Genomic DNA, 27,939 nt, shown 5'->3' with positions numbered 1-27,939 from the left:
GGAAAGATAAAAATAAAAAAAAAAAACAGTGCAAAAGATCTAACTTCAGAATATTAGTTCCACAAAGGAATAACTGAGAAAATGGAGAGGAAAAATGAAAAGAAATAGTTCAATAGAATTTCCCAGAGTTGGAGTACATGACTTACCAGATTGAAATGATGCATCAGGTTCCCTGTATACAATGGATAAAAGTATACCTATCCACAAGATATAGCACTGTAAAATTTTAGAACATTAAGTATAATAATAATAATAGTAATAATAATAATGAAAGATTCTGTAATGTTCAGAAGAGAAAGGATAGAAAAAGAAGATAGAGTGAACAAGAGAAACCAAACATGAAGAACACTTTGGGCTTCTCAACAGTAACATTGGAAGCAAGAAGAAAATGGAGGAATGCCTTCAAAACTCTTCCAACTCTTCAAAAATTATTTCTCACCTAGAATCCTATATTCAGTAAAACTCTTAATCAAGTCATAGAAAAGACATGTGAGTCTTAAGAAGTTTACCTCCTTTGCACATTTGTCAAGAGGCTACTGGAGAGTGTGACTCTGCCAGTATCTTTAAATCTTCAAAGAGAATGTTGAGTTATACTTTTTGTTGGTGGTGGTGGTTGACTATGCATTTTTTTTTTAATTTATTGGAGTTCAATTTGCCAACATATAGCATAACACCCAGTGCTCATCCTGCCAAGGGCCCCCTTCAGTGCCCATCACCCAGTCACCCCAACCCCCTGCCCCCCTCTCCTTCCACTACCCCTTGTTCATTTCCCAGAGTTAGGTGTCTCTCATGTTTTGTCACCCTCACTGATATTTTCAGAGAATGTTGAGTTACTTTGATTCAAACTTGATTTTGTCTTGACCACGTATTGATGAAGTTCCTGACTGCTTTATTTCCTAGATCATTTTACCCCACAAAAGTGTTCTTTGACTTCCTTCTAAAGAACCAGAGGAAAGTCATAGTGATAACCCAAGGCAGGAAATACAGAGTGGTCTATTCCTTCTACTATATTTCCATGGGACCTGCAGTAACCTGTCAGTACTACATCCTGCCAGCGTTCCCAATTGCAATGAGCCCGGTCTCTCAGGGCTCCCTCCTTTCTCCTTAGATCCCATCACAGAGGCAGAACTTGATAGGGACTCAGAGACTTTACCCTGCTGACCTTCCTCTGAGGGCCTCTTGCCTTTCCTTACAGAAGTGCCCACCCACGTGACTCTCAGCCTCCACTGGGTAGCAATAACCTGACTTCTTCATAAGAGGATATCATGCCAGCCAATACAGTGCTGAAAATGTTTTGTTACATCTCACTTGTTACTAGAATCAGAACAGTGCTTGAAGTATGTTTTCTCTTAGAATAGTGCTTGAAGTATGTTTTCTATTGGAATAATAATGGCTAAGAACTAAAGAGTAGTTACTGTGAGCCAAACCTTGTTCTGGGATCCTTATCAGATATAACTTTGTCTCCTTTATGGATAATATTATAGAAAATAATAAACATGGGATTATCATAGGTGGCTTCCCCATGCACATTCCTCTTGGCCCCTATCATATACTCCATCTTTTCCCAGTTTATTACCTTTGTCTGAGAGCAGGAGCAGGCTGGGTGCGAATCTTTTCCTTAATGTGCCTTGTAAAGGTCAGGCAGGGGAAGGGACAATCATTTAAAATATTAAATTATCAGTGTACTTCATTTCGCTGTGGTCTTCTCCATGTTCCTTCGCTTAGATTGAATTTTTTAATTTCAACATCTTCCAACCCAATAGAAAGAAGTAGAAAATCTGACCAAAAAAGCATCTGAGTTCTGATCAAACTCATAAATGAGTTTATAGGATAGGGGCACCTGGGTGGCTCAGTGGTTAAGCGTTTGCCTTCAGCTCACTACATGGGGCTCCCCGCAGGGAGCCTGCTTCTCCCTCCGATTCTCTCTCTCTGTGTCTCTCATGAATAAAGAAATAAAATCTCAAAAAAAAATGAGTTTATAGGATAATCTTTTCCAAAATGAAGGTAGTTTTATTCAATTATTCTAATAGCAAAGGAGGTGTGATTGAGTTCTGGTTTTCTATAATATAAATTAATAAATAATATCGCTTAGCCTTAACTTTTTGTGAATATTTTGAATTATAGCCACTTCCCTATTCATCGAACTTCTCCCATTTCTCTTGCAAGCATATTCCATATCTAATGCTTTTGTCTCATTTTTATTAATAGCTACTTCATGCCTTTATTTAGCAATGGGGGTGATGTCCTTCTGGACTAGAGACTGATGCAGGAGGAAACTATAATTTGAGCAACTGATCCATCTATTACCATGAACACAGAGTTCTGCTAGTGCCACTTTCTTCCCTTATTTTTTTCACATAACAGGACATGACAAGAAGAAGTAGCCGAAGCCTCATATAGCTGTGTCTGCTTTAGCAGCTTTCATATGATAATAAAATGAGGTACAAGAAAATAAATAAATTGATAAAAATATTGAATTGTTGATCAAGAGTTAAAAGTTGCAAGCTAGAAAAGGGATTTAAGTGGGAGTTATAATACCGAGACACCTAAGCCATGTGTTATAGTAACCAAGGAGAGCTGGCTACTCTGTTCTTCCTTCTCATTATTTTTCAATAATGTTCATAGAGCACTATTTGCTCTTTTTGCAGAGAGAATAAGAATATAAATTAAATAAATGTGTTCATAGAGGTGTGTGTGTGTATGCATGTGCACATATGTATAAAACTGCCTAACAATCTTATATTGACGTATGTTCCCATGGTCACTTCCTGGACCCTGTCAATAAGCAATACAAGTTTATCTATAAAATCTTAAACTCCACATAATCCATTCTCAAACTCTAATGTCCTATTTTTCAACATCCTGAGCTTCCATCTCACTGTTTTCTCACTTCACAGAGATCTGCCTTCCTACCTTCCTAATTCTTACAGGTCATCCTCCCAGATTATAAGTAGGCTTCTTTTTTTTTTTTTTTTTTTTTTTTTAGATTTATCTATTCATGAGAGACACACAAAAAGACAAAAAGAGAGGAGGCAGAGACACAAGCAGGTTCCTTGCCGGGAGCCCAATGCGGGACTCAATCTTAGATCCCAGGATCATGCCCTGAGCCAAAGGCAGATGCTAAACCACTGAGCCACCCAGGCATCCCTATGAGTAGCCTTCTGTTTGTCCTTTCAGTCAGCTCAGACTGTATGACTATTCAAATGAGTTGCAGTGCTATAACCTATTTCCTCCATCTTACACCTCAGTGATCGGATGATGCTGGAGAAAAACACTAGTAATGTTATTAAAAAGATAAACTGAGGCATGATTCAAACCAGGCAGTGCCAAACTGAAAGTGGTTAGGAGCACTCCAGGAGCTAGGGGAAAGTTTTTAACAAGATACAGAAGCAAAGCAAGGAAATTATTTGATTGGCTATAGCATAAGCTCTTGCCTTATTTGGGAAAGCCTATTTGTGATTGGTTGGCCTCAGGTTTCATATTCTTAGATTCAAGTGTGTTGATTCTGGATTAGGTTTTGGTTTGCTTACATAGGCCACCAAATCTTTAGAGACACTTTATCTAATGGCCTCCTGTTTAATTACTTTAACAATGCAAAACTCTCAAGTCAGGAGCTCCCCCAAACAGCTCTGTTTCCCTTATTCAGAAGACGGTATTTCTTTCTCTTGACTCTTAGAAGACTGATCATGTCTTATTCCCTTTGCTTCTCTAGAATTTTGCCCCTTGTCAGTGAACTTCACAATTTAGGACATTACTCTGGATACAGTATGAATGATTGACTGGGGGCCAGGCAAGAGAGGGTGCAAGGACAGTGGGAAAGTGCTGTAGGCTTTACAGGGGTGATGACAATGGCAATAGAGAGAAGCAAATGACTTTGGAATAAGTGTAGGCAGTTGAATCACAAAGATATAATTGTTGGATAGAAGCAGGGGAGATGAGGTGGGAGTGTGAGGTGAGGAGATTTCTGGCTTGAGCAACTAAGTGGTGATATCTTCACTGATATAGGAGAATACTGGGGATGGGGGACCCAGGTTTAGATAGGAAAAAAATTAGAAATTTTATCTGTAATATATTAGGTTCGAGATAGTTCTGAGATTGCCTAATATAGAGATGTCCAAGAAGCACTGGTGGGACTGTTGAACATGATGAAAAATAAGGACCAGGATGTGACCCTGGAAGTGGAGGACAATTCCATGGACAATGAGGAGGTCGAGGACCTGAGTTGCCAGACATCCTTCAGTACCTCAATTTTATCAGGGTTTTCTCAACTCCAACTTTCCAAATGTTTTATATTTTTCATTTTTATTTCAATCATTAATTCACCTGGACATAATGTTTATGTATGATGAAAGATTACCATCTTTATTTTCTTCTTTTTGGATAACCAGATATCCTTGGGCCATTTGTGTTCAACACAAGCTTAACCCCCAAATGTCCCTTGAATTCATTTTGCCCTGAAGGACTTCAGGATCCTTCCCTTTCTTTTCTATAATCCATATTCTGCATGGTGTCATGAAATTTGTCTTTCTAAAATACAAATGTGATCATGTCACTCTGCTGATTAAACTGTTTAAATAACTTCTTTTTATTGCCTACAGAATAAAAGTCCAATCCCTAAGCCTGTCATATTTAAGGTATTTCACATTTATCTTTACAATATCTCTTTGCTTATCACATCTTTTCTGTCATCAACATTTGTACCCAAATGCTACTGTGTAGAAAATAGATGACTCGAATTAAATTTTCAAATCCTTTGTCAGAACTACTCATCTGATTCATAACTGATAGACTTTTTTAAAGTTCTAATTAATTTCTTTGTCAGTTTTTGGTGTCTACATTTTTTATGTCATTTTTTGGTGTATTAGGCATGATACAGTATTATAAGTTTTAGAGTTTATAATCTAAAGGACAGAAAGCATTAATCTACATATCTATTTAATAGGAAAGACATAGGGGCACGTGTCTGGCTCAGTTGGAAGAGCATGCAACTCTTGATCTCGGGGTTGTAGGTTTGAATCCCACATTGGGTGTAGAGATTACTTAAATACATAAAAAACAAAACTTAAAAAAAATAAAAGGGATGATATAAGGATAGTAATAGGCATTTGAGTAAACTGCTATAATAGTTCTGATAAAGCAAAGATAGCATCTTATTTGATGAAAATCAGTGGAGGCTTTGTGGAAAAGTTAACTGGGTCATGAAAGATAGGTAAAATTTAGAAATTCAGAGAAGAGAATGAGAGGGCCTTTTAGGAAGAGGGATGGCATCAATCAGGGCAAAAGAAGTGGAGAAGTGTGTGACCTTGGAGTACAGGATAGAGCAGGAGAAAGATAAGCGGCTAGAAAGGTAAACTGAGGCCAAAGCACAAAAATCCTTTAAAGGATGAGTTAACAGACTGTTTAACTCGTTAGTTAACTAACTGTCCCAAGCTGTAGTTATTTAGCACTGGGAGTCAATGCAGTTAGGGGATTGACATAATTAAGTTGTGACATGATCAAGTGGGTTGGAATGCAGAGAAATCATATCTAAGAGGTTGTACTAATAGCCGAGGCATGGTGTGCTGTTGGCTTGGCCTAGAGGCAGAAAAGTCAGAAAGAATGCAAGACAAATTTCAAAGCAGACTCCATAGCAGTTAGATGACCAAAGAAAGGTGGGAGAAATAGGTCTATCTCAGCTTCAGGAAATAAAATGGTAAGCATTTCATGAGAAATCTCGGTCTGGTTAAGTACCATTTATATTTGCATTTGCCTAAATGGCATTTCTTGTCCTTTTTTCTTTTCTTTTCTTTGTTTTTTTTTTTTTTTTTTGGTGACTTTTAAAAACATTTAATATTAAAAATTGTTTTCAAAGCCTAACTTTATGCCTTGAGATTAATGGTTTTATACTTTGTTTCCCTCTCCGCCCTCCTCTTTTACATGTGACAGCTACTGCTGGGTATGATTGGGTCTTCTGACCAGGACCTCCAGGAAGCCGCAGCTGGATGTATATCCAACATACGCAGACTGGCTCTTGCTATAGACAAGGCAAGATACACTTGAAATGTGCACAGACGTTACAAACTACCAAATTTTACATGACAGGGAACATGTCAGTCCCATGGCCAAGAAGCCTAGATCAGGAAGCATGTTGAGCAAATGTTTTACAGACAGATAAATGTCTGAATGAAAACACAGGAATTAAAAATGCAAAGGATACTCTTCATCCAAAAATTGCATAGATATTTGTGTTCTATTTAATATTTTGGGGATATGCCATGTAATGAAATGTAAAGCTAATAAAATTGTGATACTTTTGTTTGTGATGATTTTAATAAAAGATATGGCCTTCCTGGTGTGCAGTCCTATAGTCATTCTGCATGTCTTTAGAATTTTCCTTCTGTTAAACCTATCTCACTGCCCTGTCATTATGGTTTTGTCTGTTTGATCACTTGCAACCCACGGGAGAGCTCTAAGGAGATGTGCTGATTTCACGAACTGTTATTAAATAGAATTTAGAGTCAGGCAGCGGGACCTAGAGAGATCATCCTGAGGTCATTCTAGATTTCTCCTAAATACTATCAGACATCGGAGAAGTTAATGTATGGCTGTCACTGTACCAGATAATGTAAATCACAAAAACATAAGCAATGAGTGGGATTTTTACTTTTAGACTTACGAAGCATAAACAATTATGTTTTATTTCCCTCACAGGACTGACCAACACTTTTATTGAAGAATTAATTTATGTTGCTGTAAGGATAATATTACTTCACATAAAATTGCTTTGAATTTCTGAACTCGCCTTTAGCACACAGAGTACTTTTTTTTAAGTGGCCACAAAAGATTAATAGCATTTTATCAGGTTATGGAAACATTAGAGGCCACTTTAAGGAATCGCATATGTAACCTTGGTGTGCTAAAATGTTTGGGAACTAACTGTCCCAAGCATCCAGTACTAGCCAGGAAAATCATTTTGTATGCATCAGTTCCATAAACTATCTCAGTTAATTCTTTGAAGAACAGGCTAAGCAGTTTTTATTAAGAAAAATACTAAGTGCTGTCTATGTTTGTCATAATTTGGAGAAGATCATAAACTTAATTGAATTAAATGTAAATAATTTGTATGAAATGAGAAGCCTGTAAAGGATGAAAATTATACTAGTGATAGATTATCTGATTAAAAAAATAAGAATTTCTGAGAATTTCAAGGTTTTGTAAAACATCAATCCTATTCCGTCCTCTGAAAAAGAGGTCATAAAAGAAGATAATAAGAACAAGGCAATAGTATTAATGCTAACTAAGAACTGGATTTAAATAATAGTGTAAATCCTTTAACTTTCAACATATTTCTAATGGTAAAGTTACTGTTTGCCTGTGCTTCACAAAAATTAAAAATACATCTTAGAAATCATGGATTATGAAAGCTGTAGAAACTGAACAAACATTATTGTTATATTTTTATTAAAGGAAGCTTTTACCACTATCTTAAAATATCAAAATATTCTTGATATTAGGGAGACCTAGGAGCCAAGGGAAGCAGCAGGTAGAAAACAGCAGCACAGAAAGAATTGGAAGAGTCATTGGAAGTGAAGGACTGTTCTTTCACAATATGCTTCATAGAAGGAAGCTGGGGTTTTCATTTTTTATGGTTAATAAATGCATAAAAGAAAAGCAACAGTGCCATTTGAAATGAAACTAAGGGGACACCAGGGTGGCTCAGTGGTTAAGCATCTGCCTTCCAGCTCAAGGAGTGATCCTGGAGTCCTGGGATTGAGTCCCACATCAGGCTCCCTGCATGGAGCCCGCTTCTCCATGCCTATGTCTCTCTCTCTCTCTCTCTCTCTCTCTCTCTCTCTCTGTCTCATGAATAAATAAATAAAATCTTTTTAAAAAGTGAAATGAAACTAAGCACTTGAAAACAGTTCAGGGAAATTAACGTGAAAATCGTCTTGTGTGTTCCTAAGAATTCTTTTAAATTCTTAACTCCAGGAAGGTAGTATCTTTAGGTACTACAAATGAGAACCTGAAGTTAAGGGTTAATTTTGGTTTGTGTGTGTGTGTGTGTGTGTGTGTGTGTGTGTGTGCATCTGTGTGAGAAATGACATCACAGAAAACTCTGAACTCGTGAGAAAAATGTCAAAGACAGTGAAAGCACCCAGAGCTATCAGAGAACAAGCAGGGGACAGTCACACCATATCTTTGCTACTATATGCTACAATAGCATTCATCTTTTCTTTCTTTCTTTTTTTTTTTTCATTAGTTTTTGGTAAGATTTTGTGTGTTATAATTTATTTTCTGCTATTTAAAGCTGGCAACCTTAATTCCTTATTAGTTTTCAGCAACAGTTCTTTTTTAGATTTTACTCTTCCCCAGGACATCCTGGGAATCCAATATACTCTTGGTGATAGCCGGCTGTTTCAGTTTGAAAGGAATTTAAGGTGGAAGGAATTTTAAATAGATATTCTTTGATCTTCCACCATCTTCAGTTTTCAGGGCTTCCTTTTAGAAATCTTGCCGTGATCATTCTGCTGTTTAGAGTGAATGTTCTTTTGCCACTATCAGAATGACTTGCACTAAAAATAACTTGTCTCTTTTTATAACTGTCTTAGGTTCTGACAGTTAACAGGAATTTGGTTTTCATTTATGGAATGGCATTGCAAATCCTGTTATTTTGAGAGATTTTGGTATTATCATTATGCCTCCCTAAGGCATGGAATTAAGAGACTATGATCCAAAATACTCAGAAAATGCATTTCCAGTTAGGAAAATGAGAATCTCAGTTGTTGATAAACAGACAACTGAAATCATTGGGTAAATCTTTTCTTTTTCTTTTACCTAATGGGAGTAGGTTTAAAAGATAATTTCACAGTTCAGTAATTCAAGATATTTAATCTCATCCCACGGAAGACTTGGGAAATAAATAGGCTATGTTTATTCCTATAATTCAGTGAAAACAGTAAGGAAACCCACTTTTTTAAGAATCTCACTGCCTCGAATGCACTAAATTCCCCCCTAAAAAACACTTTCTCATGTACTCAAATGTAGAATTCTGTCCCTTGATGACACTGGAGTAGAAAGAGAACCAAATTGTACATAATGCTAATTAATATATACAGGCACTGTATTATATACTTCTTCCTACTTGTGATCTTATTTGAAATACAGAAGAATTGGTAAAAATAGATAATCTCGTATCATACTAGGGTCTATCTAAATGGGCACAATCATCCTGCAAGGGCAATTTGGCAATGCATACCAAAAGCTTCATAATTTTGTGTGCGTTTTGGATTATGCCCAAGAGTTATTCTACAAGAGTATTTACCACATCATTGCTTATAATGGTACAAATGTTAGGGGAAATTTTGGCTAATCCAATTATGGTCCAACCATACAACAAAAACATGTTGTAGAATATTAACTAATGACATAGAAGGCCTTTCACAAAATATTGTTAAATTGGATAGCAGGTTCTGAAGCAGTATATACACCCTGAGCCACATTTTTAGAAAAGATTAGTATGTAGCTAGACACAATGAAAGAAGAAAGAACTTAAATACACCAATCTGTGATTAAACAAATGATTATATCTGAATAGAGCAACAAGAATGATTTTTGCTTTCTCTTTGCCCATCTGTGTTTTCTAATCTGTCCAAAATGAACATGAATTACTTTTTTTTCAATAAAAACACCCAATGAATTTACTTTTCTATTATTTGGAAACTGCTAGGATAGACATTCTTCCTAATACTAACTTTAAAAGAGAGATCCTCCATCAACAAATGGGATACACAACCCGTAGATCAAATTAATGAGCAGGGTTGGTTTTTTTTTTTGTTTTGTTGTTTTTTTTATGAAATAAACATCTAACCTACTATCAGAATATTTTTAATCTGCAAAATTTTGAACATTTCCTTATTTGGTCTTTGTAAATTCAGCAGATCAGTTCTATTCTCAAGCATATAGGAAGTAGACAAATGAAATAACTCAGAAGGTCATTGACAGATTGCTTCATAAAACGTTGTTTTGAAAAGAATGATTTTACCCATTCATTTATTTACTTCATTATAGATAGCTAAGACAAATGATATAGTAATTTACTAACATATTTTGCCCGTATAGTAGAAATACAGTATAAGTCTAATAAGAAATACAGTCCCAACAAAATTTGCCAGCCAGTAAGTAAATTCTGTAGACTATCATAGAATTCTGATCTCCCCTTTTGTGTGCTATTCTTTTATGCTCTAATTGTTAAGATTAATTTCCTTGCCTTCAAGCTTTTATTTTCCTTTTTTCTCTCCACTCAAATCTCTGTCTCTAGCTTCTGTTCCCATTTTCTCTGATGAATGGCTCTTACATCTTCTGCCTCTTAAAAAGTTTTATGCTTTAGTTTCTATAAATGCAAGATGTAAAGTTAATATTTCAATATGCTTTCAATACACAACTGTCATGCTGACTTGAACTCATCTAACAGATGGAATCCTTATACTCCCAATTCATTATTTTCAAATATTCAAGTAAAAATAATTTATTCTTTATTTGCATCTGTCAAGACTAAAAGGAATTTTTCTTCTCCAGTTCATGCCACCCTGATTTATTAGTTGATAAAAAGACATCCTTTGCAAATAACATAATTGGCTCATGATGTTCAGAGTTAAGATTTGTCATAAGTTTAGATTTATGTCCCAATTTATTTTAATGATTGAAAGGTACATTAGTGTACATCAGCATGGTTCATACAGTCTTAGAGAATCTATAGCTGGTTGGCTTGCTCATAGTGAATGACTATTATCAAAAATGAAATTTAGATAAAGTGTGGATAGTTAAATGCAAATTGTTTTCACTATTGAAAACTGACCTTTGTCAGTAGATATGTTACATCAGGAATTATAAACTTAGGGTCACCTGGGTGGCTCTGTGGACGCAGGGTCACCTGGGTGGCTCTGTGGTTGAGCGTCTGCCTTTGTTTCAGGTCATGATCCCAGGGTCCTGGAATTGAGTCCCGCATCAGGCTTCCTGCAGGGAGCGTGCTTCTGCCTCTATCTATGTCTCTGCCTTTCTCTATGTCTCTCATGAATAAGCAAATAAAACCCTTTCCTTAAAATCCTTTTCTTAAACCTAAGTGTTCACAAGGGCTAGGCAAGTAACATAAGTGAGTGTAAATAGCTAGATATGTTGTTGTTGTTGTTGTTTTTAATGGTTCGTGTATCTTTTATTTTTTTTATTTTATTTTTTTATATATATTTTTTTTATTGGTGTTCAATTTACCAACATACAGAATAACCCCCAGTGCCCGTCACCCAATCACTCCCACCCCCCGCCCTCCTCCCCTTCTACCACCCCTAGTTCATTTCCCAGAGTTAGCAGTCTTTACGTTATGTCTCCCTTTCTGATATTTCCCACCCATTTCTTCTCCCTTCCCTTATATTCCCTTTCACTATTATTTATATTCCCCACATGAATGAGAACATATAATGTTTGTCCTTCTCCGACTGACTTACTTCACTCAGCTGTTGTTGTTGTTTTTAAAATAATATTGACATGAGAGGGTGGGGGTGGGGGAAATAGGTAATGGGGATTAAGGAGTGCACCTGTCATGATGAGCACCGGGTGATGTGTGGAAGTGTTGAATCACTATATTGTACACCTGAAACTAATATAACACTGTATGTTAACTATACTGAAATTAAAATAAAAACAATAAAAATAAAATAAGAGTGACACAATTGGCAATGGACCTTTAGCCTTCATGTCTGGGGGACAGAGACTGGAGAACTAGGGAGTGCAAACAAATTACTATTCATCTCTAGCCAGTTGTTGCCAAATCAACTTCTCAAAAGAAATTCAGATTTTTACAGGCATCCTCCCAAATTTTAAATATTGGCTATTCTATCAGTCTGCTAGGGCTGCCATAACAGAATACCATAGTGGCTTAAACATCAGACATTTATTTTCTCACAGTTCTAGAGACTAGAAGTCCAAGATCAAGCTGCCAGCAGGTTGGTTTCTGATGAGGCCTTTCTTTCTGGCTTGCAGACAGATGCTTTTTTTTTTTTTTTTCTGTGTCCTCATATGCCCTTTCCTCTGTGTGCATGCAAAGAGAGACAAGTCTCTGATGGCTCTTCCTCCTCTTATGAGGACCCTAGTCCAGTGGGATCAGGCCCCACCCTTCTGACCTTATTTAACCATAATTAACTCCTTAAAAGGCTTTCTTCAAATTCTGAGATTGTAAGTTAGGGCTTCAACATATGAATTTTTATGAGATACAGTCTATAACAACAAACATGCAGAAAAATCAAAATGATTCTTTGAACCAGATATGGTTCACAAGTCTGCAACATCATAATCTTTATCTAGTAGGATGAAAGATTATTTGACTAAATCCTGACAATTGCATCCCTAAAGATGCCTGGTGTTAATCAATAGAAAACCAAAGAAAATAATTAGTGCAAAAGGACACATGTCAAAACTATCTTGGTCTATGTAGATTCATATTATGATAGCAGCACTATAAAATGCGGTACTGAAGAGATTGGCTTCCTCAAATTCAGATAGAAGCTGAGAAAAATTACTCTGAAGAAGTAGATTATCATAATGGTAAGTGTAGGGTCATAGAATAGCTGTGGTGGAGATATCTTTAGGGTCAAATCACTTCCCTCAATTAGGCAAGTATTAAAGCTGCTCAGACAGAAGCTTATTTTTTTCCAGAGGTTCTCTAGATATTGAGTGTTTCCATTCTCCCTCAGACAGATTGAACTAACCAGACTATGAAGGTGAAAAGAGTCTTGAAAATTACTTTGAGGAATCTGAGCTTAATCCTACAGGCTATTGTTCTTCAGACCTGTTTAATACAGTCTAGGGTACCTGTTACAATGTGAAGTCTGGGCCCCACCCCAACCTACTGATTCAGAATCTCTGGGGAAACCCAGAATCTGCAAACTCCCTAGACTGTAGTCACCAGGTGTTGAGCACAGAAAAAAATATCTACACATGGGTTTCCTAAAAGTTAATCTGGTCAGGGTATAGTGAATAGATTATAGAAGAGGAATTGAAGCCAATAATTATTGGTTATACGGGATCTAGTTCAAAGCCACAGAGAGCCAACACTAGGGAATAGAAATGGAAAGGAAAAAGTATGAGAAAAAGATGTTAAGAAAAAATTGGCAGGACTGATAAAGTCTTAAAAGTAACAAATAATGCTATTCTCTTATATGTTAGAGATTGAATCCACAATCATGAAATGAACTCTATTTCTATACTGTTATACTAGGAAGCACCCTAGTATACCTCCAAAGCAGTGCTGTCCCATAGAAATAAAAGACAAGCCACTCTGTTTTAAATTTTTTTCTGCTCAATATCACTAACCATCAGGCAAATGCAAATCAAAACCACAATGAGATATCAGCTCACAACTGTCAGAATGGCTAACATTGAAAAAATAACATGTTTTGGTGAGAATGTGAAGAACCCTCATGCACTATTTGGTGAAAATAAAAATTGGGAAAGTGTATGGAGTTTTCTCAAAATATTAGAAGTATCACATGATCCAGCAAACCCACTTCTGGTTATTTATCTGAAGAAAGCAAAAACACCAAAGAGATAAATACATCCCCATGTTCCTTTCGGCCTTATTTATAATACCCAAGATACGGAAGCAACCTAAGCTGTCCATTGATGGATAAATAGATAAAGAAAATGGCGTAGGGGTGTGTGTGTTTGTGTGTGTGTGTGTGTGTGTGTGTAATGGAATACTATTCAGCCATTAAAAACCAGAGAAATCTTGCCATTTGTGACAATATGGGTAGACCTGGAGGAGCTTAGCCTAAGTAAAGCAAGGTACATGGAGAAAGACAAATGCCACATGCTCTCCCTTATATGTGGACTCGAAACAACAAAACAAGAACCCAAGCTCATAGATACAGAGAACAGACTGGTGTGAGTGAAATGGGTGAAAGAAGTAAAAAAGTCACAAACTTCCATTTATAAAATAAATAGTCCTGAGGATGTGATGTACAACATAGTGACTATAGTTAAAACTACTGGATTGTTTATTTGAAAGTTGCTATGAGAGATCTTAAAAGTTCACATCACAAGAAAAACTTTTTTGTAACCATGGTTGGATGTTAACTAGACTCCTTGAGGTGATCATTTCACAACACATGCAAATATTGGATCAATATGTTGTACATCTGAGACTAATAAATGTATGTCAATTATATCTCAATTAAAAGGCAATAAACGCAGGGGTGGCTGGCTGGTTCAGTCAGAAGGGCATGCAACTCTTCATCTCAGGGTGGTGAGTTTGTGCCCCACGTTGGGTGTAGAGATTAAACAAACTTTTAAAAAAGTAACAAATACATAAATAAAATAAAATTTCTAGTAGCCCTATTAAAAAGTGTTAAAACAGGTGAAATTAAGTTTACTATGTTTAACCCAATGCATCCAAAATATTCTCATTAAAACATTTAATCAATATAAAAACTATTGAGATCCGTTACATTTTCTTTTTCACTAAATCTTTGGAGTTGATGTATATTTTACACCTATAGCACAGTTCAACTCAGACCAGCCTCAAATCAAGGGCTCTCTAGTCTCATATAGCCAGAGGGATGCCATGTTGGATAAGTCTTAGTCTATCCACTTGGCTAGGGTAAGGGGTTTCTTTAATTAATACTATTGCTTTAATTTATACAAGTTTTCATTATTTCTTTAGGATATGTTAGATCATTCGCCATCTTGTCGAGTGTTGTTTCCCTTCTGACAGATGTTTCAGTCATGCTCTTTCTATTGCATGATGATTTTTTAAATTCAAATTTGTATGAATTTTGAATTTCAATGAAATTCATCTAGAAGGCTATAGTCAGCATTATATTTGGGGTAAAGTTATTTTTTAAAAAGATTTTTTATTTATTTGAGAGAGAGAATGAGCTGGGGAGGGGCAGAGGGAGATGGAGAAGCAGGCTCCCTTGCTGAGCAGAGAGCCCAATGTGGGGCTCCATCCCAGGACTCTGGGGTCATGACCTGAGTTGAAGGCAGATGCTTAACCAACTGAGTCACCCAAGTGCCCCTGATACAGTTATTTTTAAATGTTTTTTATTATGGTAAAATATAAATGACATAAAATTTACCAGTGTGGCCATTTTTCAATGTACAGTTCAGTGGCATTAAGTTCATTCACATTGTTGTGTGACCATCACCACAACCCATCTCCAGAACCCCAAATTGAAACTACCCATTAAACAATAACTCCTCCTTCAGCCCCTGGTAATCACCATTCTACTTTCTGTCTCCATGAATTTGACAGTTCTAGGAACCTCATATAAGTGGAATCATATAGTATTTGGTCTTTTGTGTTTGGTTTATTTCACTCAGCATGTCTTCAGAATTTCCTTCCATTTCAGGGATGGATTCTATTCCATTGTAAGTATATACCACCTTTTCTTTAACCATTCACCCACTGAGGGGCACTCAGGTTGTTCCCATCATTTGGCTACTCTGAACGTGGGTGTACAAATATCTGTTCAAGCCCTTGCTTTGAGTTCTTTTGGGTAGACAAGCAGGAGTGGAATTGCTGAATTAGATACAGTTATTTTTAAGACTTAACTCCTCAAATTTATCATTAGAAAAGGTGGTTTGGGGCATCCTTACCAGCAGAGTCAGTGGACTTGAGATACACTCACACACTGTCTCTCTAGAAGGACCTCTGTTTCCTAAGCATTCCAACAGCTTCACGGTCACTGACTCATAGACAAAGAATCCCCTCAAGCTGCTTCAGTAGGTTCAGTATATTTTAAATCCTGAAGGAGCCAAGTTCTTCCAGTGTGTGATTCAGTGAGTGCAAATTAGGCATTTAAGAAGGTATAGTCATACTTTTGGGAAAATAGTAAGGCCTTGCAACTATGCCACTAATAGTACCAAAATGGCCTAAAAAATGAACATTAACTCTCATAAGTTCCACTGTGTGATGTCTAGGTTGTGCTAAAGGGGAAATATGTCTCTTCTGCAACTACCATGTATAATACTGCACTTTTTGAGAGAGAAAAAGGCTGAAGGCCTCTGAAAAGTTTGTTCTGGAGCTATTAGAGCTCTTTCCTCGGTGAGAGCTGCGATGAGAATTTGTGCAATTTGCACTGTGGATGCAATCCAAACTTCCATACAAACAGTCCTGTAAAGACAGTAAGGCCGGTTTCCTGACTGCTTGCAAATGCTGCTGTCTGCACCTGCGCGCTCTTTCCCTCCAGCTTTATGCACCTCCACTGCAAGGCCATGGTAGCACCAACCAAACCTCGTCTTATTGGAGTGTTGTGCACACATCGGGAGGAGCTCACAGCTAGACCCATGTGTTGCTTTTTAAAAGCTTTGGCTGTTATTCCCAATCTTCACTTGCAAGGTGTAAAACCTTAAGGGGTCATCTTAGTTACACTGTCTTGTTGAAGCAATAAACACCAGCTGATGCTGATTTAAAACAGAAGATGAGCTAACACATTGTGCTCTCTGAAGTCAATTTATTTGGGTTATTCTTTTAATCTGAACTAATTATGAGCTAAAACAACAAATGTGAAGGTGTAAAGGAGAGTCCTGTCTTCTTCTCTGCCTATGAATGCATCAGACAAATGTGTGAGACAGATGTGCTCTTGCCAAGACTTGCGGTCCAGCTTCTCAGCTCTGCAGATTCTGCTTGTGAGCCCAACAGAGCTCAAATGGACCTGCCCTGGATGGTGGCTGTGTGAGATTTTCATTTTTGGATAATACTGGTAATAATTTCCTGAGAAAGAATATTTCTCTTTTAGCCCTTTAGGCAGAGGACTGATGTTCCAAAGAAGGAATGAGGAATTCCTTTTTTTTTATTTATTTTTTATTGGTGTTCAATTGCCAACATATAGAATAACACCCAGTGCTCATCCCATCAAGTGCCCCCCTCAGTGCCCATCACCCAGTCACCCCATCCCCCTGCCCACCTCCCCTTCCACCACTCCTGGTTCGTTTCCCAGAGTTAGGAGTCTCATGTTCTGTCACCCTCGCTGATATTTCCCACTCATTTTTTCTCCTTTCCCCTTTATTCCCTGTCACTATTTTTTATATTCTCCAAATGAATGAGACCATATAATGTCTGTCCTTCTCCGATGGACTTATTTCACTCAGCATAATACCCTCCAGTTCCATCCACGTCGAAGCAAAAGGTGGGTATTTGTCATTTCTAATGGCTGAGTAATATTCCATTGTATACGTAGACCACATCTTCTTTATCCATTCATCTTTCGATGGACACCGAGGCTCCTTCCACAGTTTGGCTATTGTGGACATTGCTGCTAGAAACATCGGGGTGCAGGTGTCCCGGCGTTTCATTGCATCTGTATCTATGGGGTAAATCCCCAGCAGTGCAATTGCTGGGTCATAGGGCAGATCTATTTTTAAGGAATGAGGAATTCCTTATTGAGCATTGGAAAACCCTCAATTTATTCTTTAAAAAAAAAAAAACTCTATTGAATTTTAATTAATATGCAAATAACTGCATAGATTTAATCTGTACAGTTTGATGAGTTTGGACATATGCAAACACTCATGATACCAGCACCACAGTTAAGGTAATACACATAGCCAACACCTTCCAAAGTTTCCTTGTGTCGGGGATCCCTGGGTGGCTCAGAGGTTTAGTGCCTGCCTTCAGTCCAGAGGTGGTCCTGGAGGCCCGGGATCGAGTCCCCCATCGGGCTCCCTGCATGGAGCCTGCTTCTCCCTCTGCCTGCGTCTCTGTCTCTCTGTCTCATAAATAAATAAAATATTTAAAAACAAAGTTTCCTTGTGTCACGTGTGTGTGTGTGTGTGTATAGTAACATGAAACCTACCTGCTTAACAAATTGTTAACTATAGGCAATGTGTTGTAGTTTCTAGAATATTCTAAAATTTTTTAAAACTTATTCATGTATCATAAGTGAAACTTTATAGCCATTGACCATCTTCCCATTCCCTCCCAGCCCCCACCCCTGGCAACTACTATTCGTTTTTCTGCTTCTCTGAGTTCATTTTAGAATAGTCACAGAAAATCTCATTGAAGTGGAATCATTCAGTATTTGTCCTTCTGTGAGTGGCTTATTTCACTTAGCATAATGTCTCCCAGGAAAAAAACATTAATAATAACCTTCTAAAAGTAATAATTATGATGATGATGATAATAATAATAACATTCTAAATAAATATTCTTAGATGATCAGATGTAGTCCTGGCCCTTCTATTCAGAGATCAAGGAAACTAACATAAATGTCTTCGATTTCCCTTCCTTTATAGAATACTTTTGTGTTCTAATTTCAATCTACCTCACCGGTCTTCTCTCCCACTATTCTTTTTCAAATATATTCTACATGTACTCTGGTCCAAAACAACAAAAAAAATCACATATGTTGACTTGATGTGCAGAAATTCATAGAACTTTAATTTTTACATGCCTTTCTGCTGATGGTTGAAAAACTTGATTTTGCCAAATAAAAGTGTCCAGCCTCTCTTGATTTAGAAGAATAGCTCTTTTGGATTAACTTTGGCATTTTTCAGGGTTTGCCCACTTCTTGAGTGTTCTCCCTTTTCTCACCTGCTTCCCTCACTGGCACCTTGTAGGCAGGGAGGATTCCTGGGAGGCATAGAGGAGCCTCTAGGTAAGTTATGTTTCCCTGATGGTTGCATCACCAGTCTGCCTCCCTGTCACACTGCAGGGAGTTTGGGCTCTCATGGTCGCTGGGCATATTGTGTTGGTGGCTGCTGATGTGTGGCTGGAGTTTGGGGTGTTGTGCTGGCAACTGTGCTGATGCCTGGAGTCCTCCATGGATCCTAGTCAAAAGGGAAGGCCTCATCTCAGCAGCTTCTCTTGAGGACCCCTGGCCTCTTCTGGCATCCAGGTCACCACACTGCTGGGCCCTCTTGGAGGGCTGGGATGTGTCGGCAACTTTCCCAGCATCTTAAAGCTGTAAGAGGATCTTATGAGGCTGCTCTGAGCTCACCAACTTAGATGTCCCTCCCAGCCAGGTGTGCTGGGGCATCTTCCTCTGGGATGCTTTGCTGACACAGGAACTTGTCTGAGGCTTGCCCCTACTCAAGCTATCCCTAATATTGTTTTGTTTCCCTCAAACTCCAAGTGGGACAAGAGCTTGCAAGCAACCTCTTCCCCTTTTCTTCCTTGCATTCCCAGGCATCTCCTCCCAAAGTAGAAGGTTTTCATTCTCCTCTATGTTTGGGCACATTTTTTAATGGTATTCTTCATCTTTCTCTGAGGCCACCTCTCAAAACTTTGGTTCTTCAAATAAAAACTCTGCTCCAAGACATTTGAGAAAACATTCCTCTATTGCTTGAAAGGCTATTTTTTTTCTATTGATTATTCATTCAGTTATTTATACAATTATGAGTATGTAGCTCAATTAAAGTTCTCACAGCAAACATCCATATAAGATCAAGATCATACAGATCAATGAGTGGACACCAACAGCACCCCCAGTTCTCTTTCATACCCTCTCCCCATCACTGCACAAAAGCACTCTTTTGATTTTCTAGCACTGCAGAGTATTTGAAAGTCTAATTTTTTGAGACTATTATTTATCTCCAGACTTTATTTTAAAAATCTAGTTTGAAACTTAGAGCTGAGCGAGGACTTTGTTCTGGACAGTGTTCAGTCTCCCTTTCCCTGCAAAAAATTATCTTCATCTTCTTTGTTTAATGGAGGGAAGGCTGCAGGGTTTTCAAAACAACCAACTACCCGAACAAACAAATAAAAAATACTAACTCTGGAAATAATAGGGAGGAAAAATACATCATATGGTATTTCAAACAACTGTCCACTATAATCAGCCAGACTAAACTGTTTCTCTTCCCCAAATATGCTGTACCGTCCTGCTTCTACATCTTGCCTGCATTGTTCCCTCTACCTCAAACACACCCAAGAATTCAGTTTTAACTTCACACCTGTTTTGCTGTTGCCTGGCTTTTTACATTGGTTGGTGAGCAGATTTCTCTTTTGATCCCAGATGTACTAAAAGAAACATTAGCAATGAATTAATTAAAATGACTTCTTACCAATGCCAGACCTGAACTGGTGTGCCATACCATGTTTTCAGTAGCCACCTTAAGCTTTTGAAACAAATGAAGACACAACGTATCTGATAGACAGAAGCTTGTATTACCTGATGGCTCCTGGTGACTGAACATTCTCTGGTTTGTGGGGTGATCTTATGCACTAAGATTTAGATAAAATTGGCTTGAACCTACATAGGACAAAAAAACTCAACACTTTGAATATTTCCAGGAATTCTTGGGTGGGACCTATCTTTCTGACTTACTGCACAATTCTAATCATTGCTTGGTTCTTCTAGATGTTCAGTTAACCCAAGTCTCACTTCTGGCAACTACTCCCCTTTCCTTCCTCCCTTCATACCCTTGTGATTGCAGATATGAAACACAACCTCTTTTCTTTGATTCTGAAAAATACCACGCATCCAAGGCAAACATGAGTAGGAGTCATTTGTGGGAGATTCTGGGGTTAGGGCAGGACTAAAGAAAACTTACTCTGTAATACCAACCTCAGCTCTGCCTCCCAGCCATTCTCACAGTTGACCTCTGACTGACATTGCCTGCCCTGTTGGGCTCTTTCTTCCTTACCACCAATTTTCCTTTCCCATAGCCTCCCCCATTCCTAGCACTCTCCTTCCATGATGGTATCCTCAGAGATTTAAATATTTCTCTATCAATTAGCTTTTGTTGGTTAACAAACCATTCCAAACAACCACTTATTTAGCTAGTAATTCTGCTGGTCAGCAATTTGGACTAGACTCAGCTGGGCACCCTCATGCATCTGCTATCATCGGGAGGTTAGCTTTGCTTTTACTAGCTGGGCTCTCATATGTCTAGGGCCTCACCTGGGACAGATGAGCTGACATGAATCTCCCATGGAGTCTCTCATCCTCCAGTAAGCTAACCAGTGTTTGTTCACATGGAGGCTGGGCCAAGTTCTAGGAGAACAAGCACATGTATACAAGGCTTCTTGAATCCTAGGAAAAACTAGTACATCACCTCTGCTGCATTTGAAGTCATGGGTCAAAAAAGCTACAAAGTCACTTTGAAAAGAGGTATGCATATGATGAGCTAGGAGTGGGGTGGGGGATAATTATAGCTATTTTAGCAGATTATACAAGGACTGGAATTATACAAGGACAGGAATCCAAATACCCCAGTGTAGTGATCAGACAGGTTTCTAACTTCCCCGATATTGTCTGTAGAAAATGGGTCAACCACAAACTGTGAAATAGATTTAAAATATACTGGAGATAGTTACTTGCTTAAAAATGCATCATAAGGGAAAAGTCCTTTTAAAATCAATTCTCAATAATGGCAGAGTTAATAAAGACTTAAAAGAGAACTTAAGCTTCTGTAAAAGTAATAAAAAAAAAGTTCCTTTCCTAAGGAAAAGGAAAGAAGCTGATGAGGGAAAAATAATCAGTTCTGGGAAAGCAAATTTCAACAAGTGTAGGGCACTGACGAGGAAAAAAAAAAGACTTGATGGGAAGAAAGGATTCCAGAAGAGCTGGATGCTCTTTAAACAAACAATTTTGGCAGGTGAACAAACTATATGGGAAGTGCAGGACAGGGAAAAGCCTGCCAAATTGGAGGAGCAGAACTGTGCAAAGTTCTGAAAGGCAATTTAGAGAACCAAGGAAAGATGTTGAGCCAGATCACCAAGGATGAACAAAAAGAAGGAACACAAATGTGTACGGACCACATCAAAAGTGAGAAAGATAATACAATGTAGGGTACACACAAAAGACATCAGGAAGCAGTTAATCAGCTGCAGTAATAAAAACCAAGTTATTATTGACTATGTTACCATATGGCTAAATAAACAGTCCTGGATTTCATACATTTCTCTACAAGCCTGTTGTCTGACACCACTGTCAGCACTGACTAAGATGCATGTAGTTGCAAAGCAGAAACCCTAACTCAAAATGGCATTTAAAATAAAGGGAGGGATCCCTGGGTGGCGCAGCAGTTTGGCGCCTGCCTTTGGCCCAGGGCGCGATCCTGGAGACCCAGGATCCAATCCCACGTCGGGCTTCCGGTGCATGGAGTCTGCTTCTCTCTCTGCCTGTGTCTCTGCAACTCTCTCTCTCTCTCTCTGTGTGACTATCATGAATAAATAAATAAAATCTTTAAAAAAAATAAAAATAAAATAAAATAAAATAAAATAAAGGGAATTTACTGGACCTTGTAACCACTCTCCAAAGGTAGAGTGATCTTCAAGTAAACTTCCATTATAGTTTGAATTTTATTGTCTGAAATTATGTTGGCTGTCCCCTCTACTGTATGTTGTCTTCCTCAGCTGGGTTCCCTCATAGTTGCAAAAGGGCTGCAGCAATTCCAAAGGTCATATCCTCACATCACTCCATTCAAAAGAGTTTCACTTCCTCGAGCCACTGAGTAAACCTCTGGGCTTTCCGCTGATTGAACGGACTCAGGTAATGACAACATAGATTGCTTTAGACTTAACTGTATCCATCCCTGAGGAACCAAGGCAAGGAATGGATTTATGCTGATTTCATTGGGTTCTGTAGAGACTACAACATGGAGACTCCATCTCACTCACCTCACATAGCAGGTACTCAGTGGGGAAGTGTGCAGTGGAGGGAGCCAGTAAATTGCCTGCTTCAGGTAATGCAGGTGACAGAAGGGGAGCAGGAATAAACTGTCCTTGACTGGGCTCTGATTTGGGTGAATAAGTAGGCAAATATTAAGAAACAAACAATGGCAGGTTATTGTGTAACAAACCATGACAGGTTATAGAACATTCTCAGGGAGTAAACCTTAGCTTGGATCTCTTGCATTTCTCTCTTAAAGAAAAGCAACAATTCTATGTATTAAAAAGCATAATAGGTGCTACAAAGCCTTCTCCTCTTCTCAGTTATTGTGTCACTAAATGTGTGAGAGTGTGAATCCCATTTCTCACAATGGGTCTTCCACAGAGTCAAAGGTTCTTGTGCGGGACACCTGGGTGGCTCAGCGGGTTAGCACCTGCCTTCACACCCAGGGCGTGATCCTGGAGTCCCAGGATCAAGTCCCATATCGGGCTCCCTGTAGGGAGCCTACTTCTCCCTCTGCCTATGTCTCTGCCTCTCTCTCATGAATAAATAAATAAAATCTTTAAATCAAAACAAAGGTTCTTGTGCTTCCTGCTCAATTCCAAATAAAACCAAAAACATTCCAATGCAAATAGTTGTCCCGTATGCAATTATCATCTCAATAAATTCTATTTTCATTTCAACAAAATGTAATTGGTGAGAACAACTGTGGGTGATACATTTATTCTTAAATTAACAATAACTTTGGCCTTCTAAAAAAGCATAATTTCAGGTTTTTTTCCCTGTAATTACTAGTCTTCATATCTTTGAAATTTCTAGGGAAAAAAAATTTATTTCCTGGGGAAAAATGTTTTGAGTAAGCCTCTAAACCTCATCTGCAAAATAAGAAAGATCACACTGACTTCATAGGGTACATGAGGATTAAAGGGGCTAGCTAACATATGAAAAGTAAGTACAAAGTGCCTGACATATTAATATAATATCATTATATAATAGAATTTATTAATATCATGTAGTAATATGTAATATCATTATAATATATAAAGCTATGTCATTATTACTCCATTTGCCTGTATTTACTCAATCCTTAGGCTAGACCTAGAAGGGTCACTATTTTTTTTTAGCCCATTTTACAGAGGAAACTGAAGCATAGATAATTAAAAGGCTATTGATTTTCTTACATAGTGACATGGCAGGATTTTCCTGGTAAGTTGTAGAATAAGATTCACACCTTGAAACCAGCTTTAAACTGGGGCATCTGGGTGGCTCAGTTAAGTATTAGTGATTTCAGCTCAGGTCATGATCTCATGGGTCATGACATTGAGCTCTGCGTTGGGCTCTTGGGCGCAGCAGGGAGGCTGCTTGGGATTCTCACCCTCTGTCTCTCCCTTCCCACTTGCTGGGAAGAAATCTTTAAAAATAAAGAAATCTTTAAAAAAATAATAAGAGGAACTTCAGATTTACTAATCTCTTACTTTCCTTGAACTCTCTTCTGATCACTACTCTACTTACTCAGTTGGAAAACAACAAATACATAATGAGAAGTTATCTCTCCTATTCATTCATAGTCAAAGCTACTTTATTGGGCTTTTATTTTCTAACACCTTCTATCTTCCAGCCTCTTTTGTTTTTAGTTTATAGATGATAAAATATTACAATTAAGCATAAATACTTAACCTTAACACTTAAATACCTGGCACTTAGTTGGTAGTCACTATTATTTATTGAAGGAACGAATGAATGAAACCCAACACTAAAGGGAAAAAAAGACTTACAGAAGAAATAAAAACTCTAATTCTTACACCACCACTCAGGCTAATGATAGGACCAATGGAAGATAAAAATAGAAGAAAGCCTGAACTAGATGTGGAAACTAGGAAAAGTGGCGTTACATGCCAGAAACATAACAGAATTTCTGCTAAATATAAAGGGAATGGGAACAAACTATAGGAAGTCACAAAAGGTCAACTGTACATAGAATTTTACAAACTGTTTTTATCATTATCTCTTAAAATTTTTTTCCAGGTGAATATCAATATTACCACTTCATTTGCTTATCAACATCTCATTACATGTATATATATGATTTATTTCATTCTTGCTACCATTTAATTGTATCAATTTTTGCTTTTATAAAACTGGCATTGAACATTGAGAATTTTTCTTATTTTTAAAGGCACCTGCTTGCAGAATGAAAACATGATTACAAAAGTTTTTTTTAAAGATTTTATTTATTTATTCATGACAGACACAGACAGAGAGAGAAAGCGAGGCAGAGACACAGGCAGAGGGAGAAGCAGGCTCCATGCAGGGAGCTCGACGTGTGACTCGATCCCAGGTCTCCAGGATCACATCCCAGGCGGAAGGCGGCACTAAACCACTGGGTCACCGGGGCTGCCCTGATTACAAAAGTTATCAAGAAAAAAATAGATAAAAGTTAGTATATATGACAAAAGATTAAAAAGCAAAAGAAGTTGAAAACAGCAAAATAAGATGACAGAAGAGCAAATATATTAGTAAATGAATATAAATGGAAGAATGTACCTCTTAAGAGGTTAAGAAAAAAACCTGTGTTCAGGTCTGAAGCTAATCAACTTCATTCAGGTTATATAAGGCACTAGAAGGAAAGTTACACATAAAAAATTAAAAGGATATGCAAGAAGAAATTAGGCAAATGGTTGTATAAAGGACCCAGGTCTTTTCCATCTCTGTGCTCTGACATCCCTGTTTGGGTTTTTAGGCTTCTAACGAGATGGTTGCAGCGATTCTGGGTGTCTTACCAGAAACAGCAATATCCAGGTGGAAATAAGAGACCCCAGCTCTTGCTCAGAAGAAGGACACTTTCCCAAAGACTCCCTACCTACCCACACACTTCATTTTGGCCAGCACTGAATCCCACGCCTAATGATCTATCAACTGAAAAAAAGAATGGATTCACCCTTAAACCAAACAAACCTTCTCCTGAGACACTTAGCTGTGTGAGAAAGAGGTGGCTACCTGAACAAAACTGAGGTCCTGGTTCTACTAGAAGAGGGATAAATGGATGCTGGTTGAGCAACCAGTGATGATCACAACACCAGATAAATAGGAACCAAAGAAAAGGTGATGTATACTAAACAGATTTAAGCACAAAACAGCATTATTAAAGATCAAGAGCTACTTAGTGATAAATTTACCAGGAAGACATAATTATTCTGATTATGTATCCACCTAAAAACATAACCTCAAAATACATGCCAAAAAGTAAGCAGAAAAACAAGAGGTGGCAGGAAGGGGTGGCTAACAATTTAGATCATAGTGGAAAATCATATAGATCATAGCAGAAAAAGGTTAACATACCTTTCTGAGAGGCAGATTGAATAGATCAAAATTAAGTAGAAATTGAGAAAATCTGAACAACAGAATTATTAAGCTTGACATAACATATATATGTGTGTGTATACATATATATGTTGTATATGTATACAGTCCTATAAATAAATATGGCATATACATATTAATTTCAAGCACACATTGAACATTTTCAAAAACTGATCACCACTTGACCACAAACACAACTCAAAAATACAATGCAACAAAGTTACAAATGCAATCAATAGCTAAAGAGAGCCAAGAAATTGATAAATTCAGAAATTTTAAAACCTACTTCTAAATAATTCATGGGTTAAAAAGAAATCATACTGAAAATTACCAAATAGAACTGATTGGCAATGTAACCCGACATATTAAAAACACACAGGATTATTTTCAGGGAAAATTCTTTCTAAGCAAACTGGAGTTAATCTTTTTCCTACAGCATATTTCCATCCCAAATGCTGACAGTGATAGAAAAACTTAGGAAAACATCTTACTTCTTCTATATACATTGGAAAGATTGCCCTTTGTTCTTTCTTTCCCTGAATGTTTTCATGAAGCCTCAACCAGAGTCCATATGCTGTTCATTTTCTCTTTATTAAGCATTTTTGTGGCAATTTTATACAATAGCCAGTCCAGTAATGGTCAGCCTTTCTCCACTGCCACCCCATAGAGAAATGTTTTCCTTATTCCATCAGGTACCTATCAGAAAAATCTCCTACTCTCTTGACCCCTCCACAAAGAAATCTAAATTGCCTTCCTTGGTGACTCTTCACAACTCTACACATTGGTAACCTCCTCTTTCTAGAACACCCACATGTGAATTTAAAACTCTATAGACAGGAGAGATATTGGTTCAAAGCCATGCAACATTTACCTTCTAACAGTAATTCAAATGTGTTGCATGGTCAACCTGACACAAGGAAGGAGGAAGAAAGAAATTAGCAGTTTGGTGTCTGCTCTATATACAGAGAGGGTGTGCAGAGAGGCTTCCACTTGACTTATCAAATGTGTAGGATAATAAACCCAAGTAAGGAAGATGAATGGGATGACTTCAGCCTCCAGGTATATTATAAAAATAATACATTATTATTTTACTTGAAATTGATTTGTTCTCATGGGTATCTAAATATGCACAAATATTTTTATGGATCATATGTTTGGTAAAGAGTGATTCTGCACATGGTTGCATTAAGGAAAACCCATTTTAGTTTCCTTTGACTTCATTCTAAGATCACAAATGTTGGCACTCTTTACCCGAACAAAGGATACACTTCCTTAAGCATGTTTCATGATAATAGCTTTCATTTTATTTTGGTTGGCTAGATGTATATGGCCTCTCCAAGTCCTCAATTATATAACCTGGGATTTCCACATTGTTTTTGACAGAAAAGTAGAACAAAAATAAGTTATGCAGACAAAATTTGAAACACATGATATGGAATTGAAAGGACTTAGTGATGAAAAAGTCTGAGTTAGTGGTAATCAAATCTTGAAATAGATTTGTTCTTAAGCAAACAGTTCAAAGTATTTGGCTATGCATCACTGTTTTTTCAAGCTTGAAAAGATTATATTGCTCTGTTTCTCAACTATAGTATATTTACAGCTGGACTTTGAAACTGATGCAGTAAACATCAAACTCTTATTCCAATCTTGAGTTATATTCTCCATTAAGCAGCCACTGCAGGGCTCTGGCTTCAGTATCACAGTATCAAGACTTGGTACAACTGAGGAAAAATAATAAGGTTTGAAAACTGTGGGCTGTTGCAATAGATATTTTGCTTTCATCATTGCAAAAGGATTGAACTGTTTTAATATTTTAATGGTATAGAGCCAGGTTATATTAAACACTTATTTAGTATCTATTATCCAATATCTTATAAGCTCTTAGTCTATTTGGGGGTTATGAATGTTTGTGTGAATCTGATGAAAGCTATGGCTCTGCATCCTCAAAATTTTGATGTAATTTCAGTGAGTGGGCTCATAGACTCATAAATTCACT

General features: G+C 37.5%; 1 protein-coding gene and 1 long non-coding RNA gene across 15 annotated transcripts in view; one reads left to right on the top strand and one right to left on the bottom strand.

The window, feature by feature from the left end:
- LOC140629416 (uncharacterized) overlaps nt 1-27,939 on the bottom strand; it is a 187,166-nt gene that overhangs the window by 112,322 nt on the left and 46,905 nt on the right. The gene's annotated exons all lie outside the window — the stretch shown is intronic.
- The window catches only part of LOC140629411 (outer dynein arm-docking complex subunit 2-like), a 272,107-nt gene that overhangs the window by 216,451 nt on the left and 27,717 nt on the right, over nt 1-27,939 (top strand). For 10 of the 14 annotated variants that reach the window (XM_072818874.1, XM_072818870.1, XM_072818873.1 and 7 more), the window contains 2 exons: nt 4,599-4,634; nt 5,926-6,338. The exons of 2 other annotated variants lie outside the window; for them this stretch is intronic. In XM_072818874.1, the coding sequence (XP_072674975.1) occupies nt 4,599-4,634; nt 5,926-6,039 (150 nt within the window). In that variant the 3' untranslated portion in view covers nt 6,040-6,338. Of the gene's footprint in view, nt 1-4,598; nt 4,635-5,925; nt 6,339-27,939 lie in introns of those variants that run through there. 2 more of the 14 variants (XM_072818875.1, XM_072818876.1) reach the window with 1 other exon arrangement.

The sequence above is a fragment of the Canis lupus genome, assembly GCF_048164855.1.
Source record: "Canis lupus baileyi chromosome 5 unlocalized genomic scaffold, mCanLup2.hap1 SUPER_5_unloc_3, whole genome shotgun sequence".
NCBI lineage: Eukaryota > Metazoa > Chordata > Mammalia > Carnivora > Canidae > Canis > Canis lupus.
The sequence above is the reverse complement of the archived record's forward strand: the minus strand, read 5'-3'. Positions and strand labels throughout refer to the sequence as shown.